This window comes from Ciona intestinalis, unplaced genomic scaffold (genome assembly GCF_000224145.3).
Source record: "Ciona intestinalis unplaced genomic scaffold, KH HT000092.2, whole genome shotgun sequence".
In the NCBI taxonomy this organism is placed as follows: domain Eukaryota; kingdom Metazoa; phylum Chordata; class Ascidiacea; order Phlebobranchia; family Cionidae; genus Ciona; species Ciona intestinalis.
The window spans coordinates 37629-38877 of NW_004190414.2; the positions used below are offsets into that span (position 1 = coordinate 37629).

At 33.1% G+C, this 1249-nt stretch overlaps 1 protein-coding gene across 4 annotated transcripts in view; it reads left to right on the forward strand.

Moving 5' to 3' along the window:
- LOC100185596 (structural maintenance of chromosomes flexible hinge domain-containing protein 1-like) overlaps positions 1-1249 on the forward strand; it is a 44631-nt gene that overhangs the window by 4231 nt on the left and 39151 nt on the right. Inside the window, exon 1 of one of the 4 annotated variants that reach the window (XM_002122105.5) lies at positions 103-269. The exons of the other annotated variants lie outside the window; for them this stretch is intronic. Coding sequence (XP_002122141.4) covers positions 257-269 — 13 coding nt within the window. The 5' untranslated portion in view covers positions 103-256. Of the gene's footprint in view, positions 1-102; positions 270-1249 lie in introns of those variants that run through there. 4 annotated transcript variants of the gene reach the window in all.

A 1249-nucleotide genomic window follows, 5' to 3' on the forward strand; every position in this document is an offset into this window, starting at 1 on the left:
ACGATTTTTATTCACAAAAGATATTCTTACGTTTTCTCTTTACAGTTAAAATATGTTTACAATTTCTATTCACAAAAAAAACGCCTACAATTTCCATTCACAGTGACACTTATTGAGAGTGGGGACACGTTATATTTACTACAATATGTAGACCAGCCATTAGAGGCACCTGTTGCAGAACACATTGAGTACCAGCCTCTATTATGATACTTTAATCAAAAGTGGAATATACGAGTATTATGCAAGTGAAGGCAACATGAACCCATTACGTAAGTAAAGAAATGAATGAAAATTTCTTTATCCTCACGTGGTGGGAAAATTACAGTGTTCTGTTTTATGCACTTTGTGCCAGCTTATAACATGGGTGTTCTGTTTTATGCACTTCATAACACAAGTGTTCTGTTTTATACACTTCGTGCCAGCTTATCACATGGGTGTTCTGTTTTATACACTTCGTGCCGGCTTATAACATGGGTGTTTTGTTTTATACACTTCGTGCCAGCTTATAACATGGGTGTTCTGTTTTGTACACTTCGTGCCGGCTTATAACATGGGTGTTTTGTTTTATACACTTCGTGCCGGCTTATAACATGGGTGTTCTGTTTCATACACTTGGTGCTTGCTTATAAGTTGACACGTATGTAACTTTGTGGGTGATTGTTTTCTGTATGTAGGGATGCACATTACAGAATAATTAGGTATTCTAGGATATCCTAGAATACTTTATTTCGAATCTAGAATTCCGAATCTAGAATTTTGAATCCTTTTTTAGTTTTTTATATTTATAGGAAAAATGAATTTTACCCACATAAGTCAGTTTATAGACTCTTTCATAGTAGCCTTGTTGGATCATGAGCTGTAAAATGATCAAAAACTGTACTATTGGGTAGTTTTTGCGTCATGAAACGTATAGCATGCTATGAAAAGACGTTGCGAAACGTTTACTCTCCAAAGTCCCACAAACACAAATATATATATTTTTTTAAATTATTAAGTTTCAAAAATTTGTTAATATAGTGTATGAGATAACGTGAAAAATTCATAAACACATTTATATTTATATAATATATATATATTTTGGTTTCAAAGTGTTATTTAGCATTTATATAAATATATATATATGAATGAATGTAACTTACTTTATACTTGTGTGGCCGGAAAACGACAGTCGTTATAACACGGGTGTTCTGTTTCATACACCTCGTCCCAGCTTACAAGTTACCATGTATGTTACTTTGTGGGTGAATAT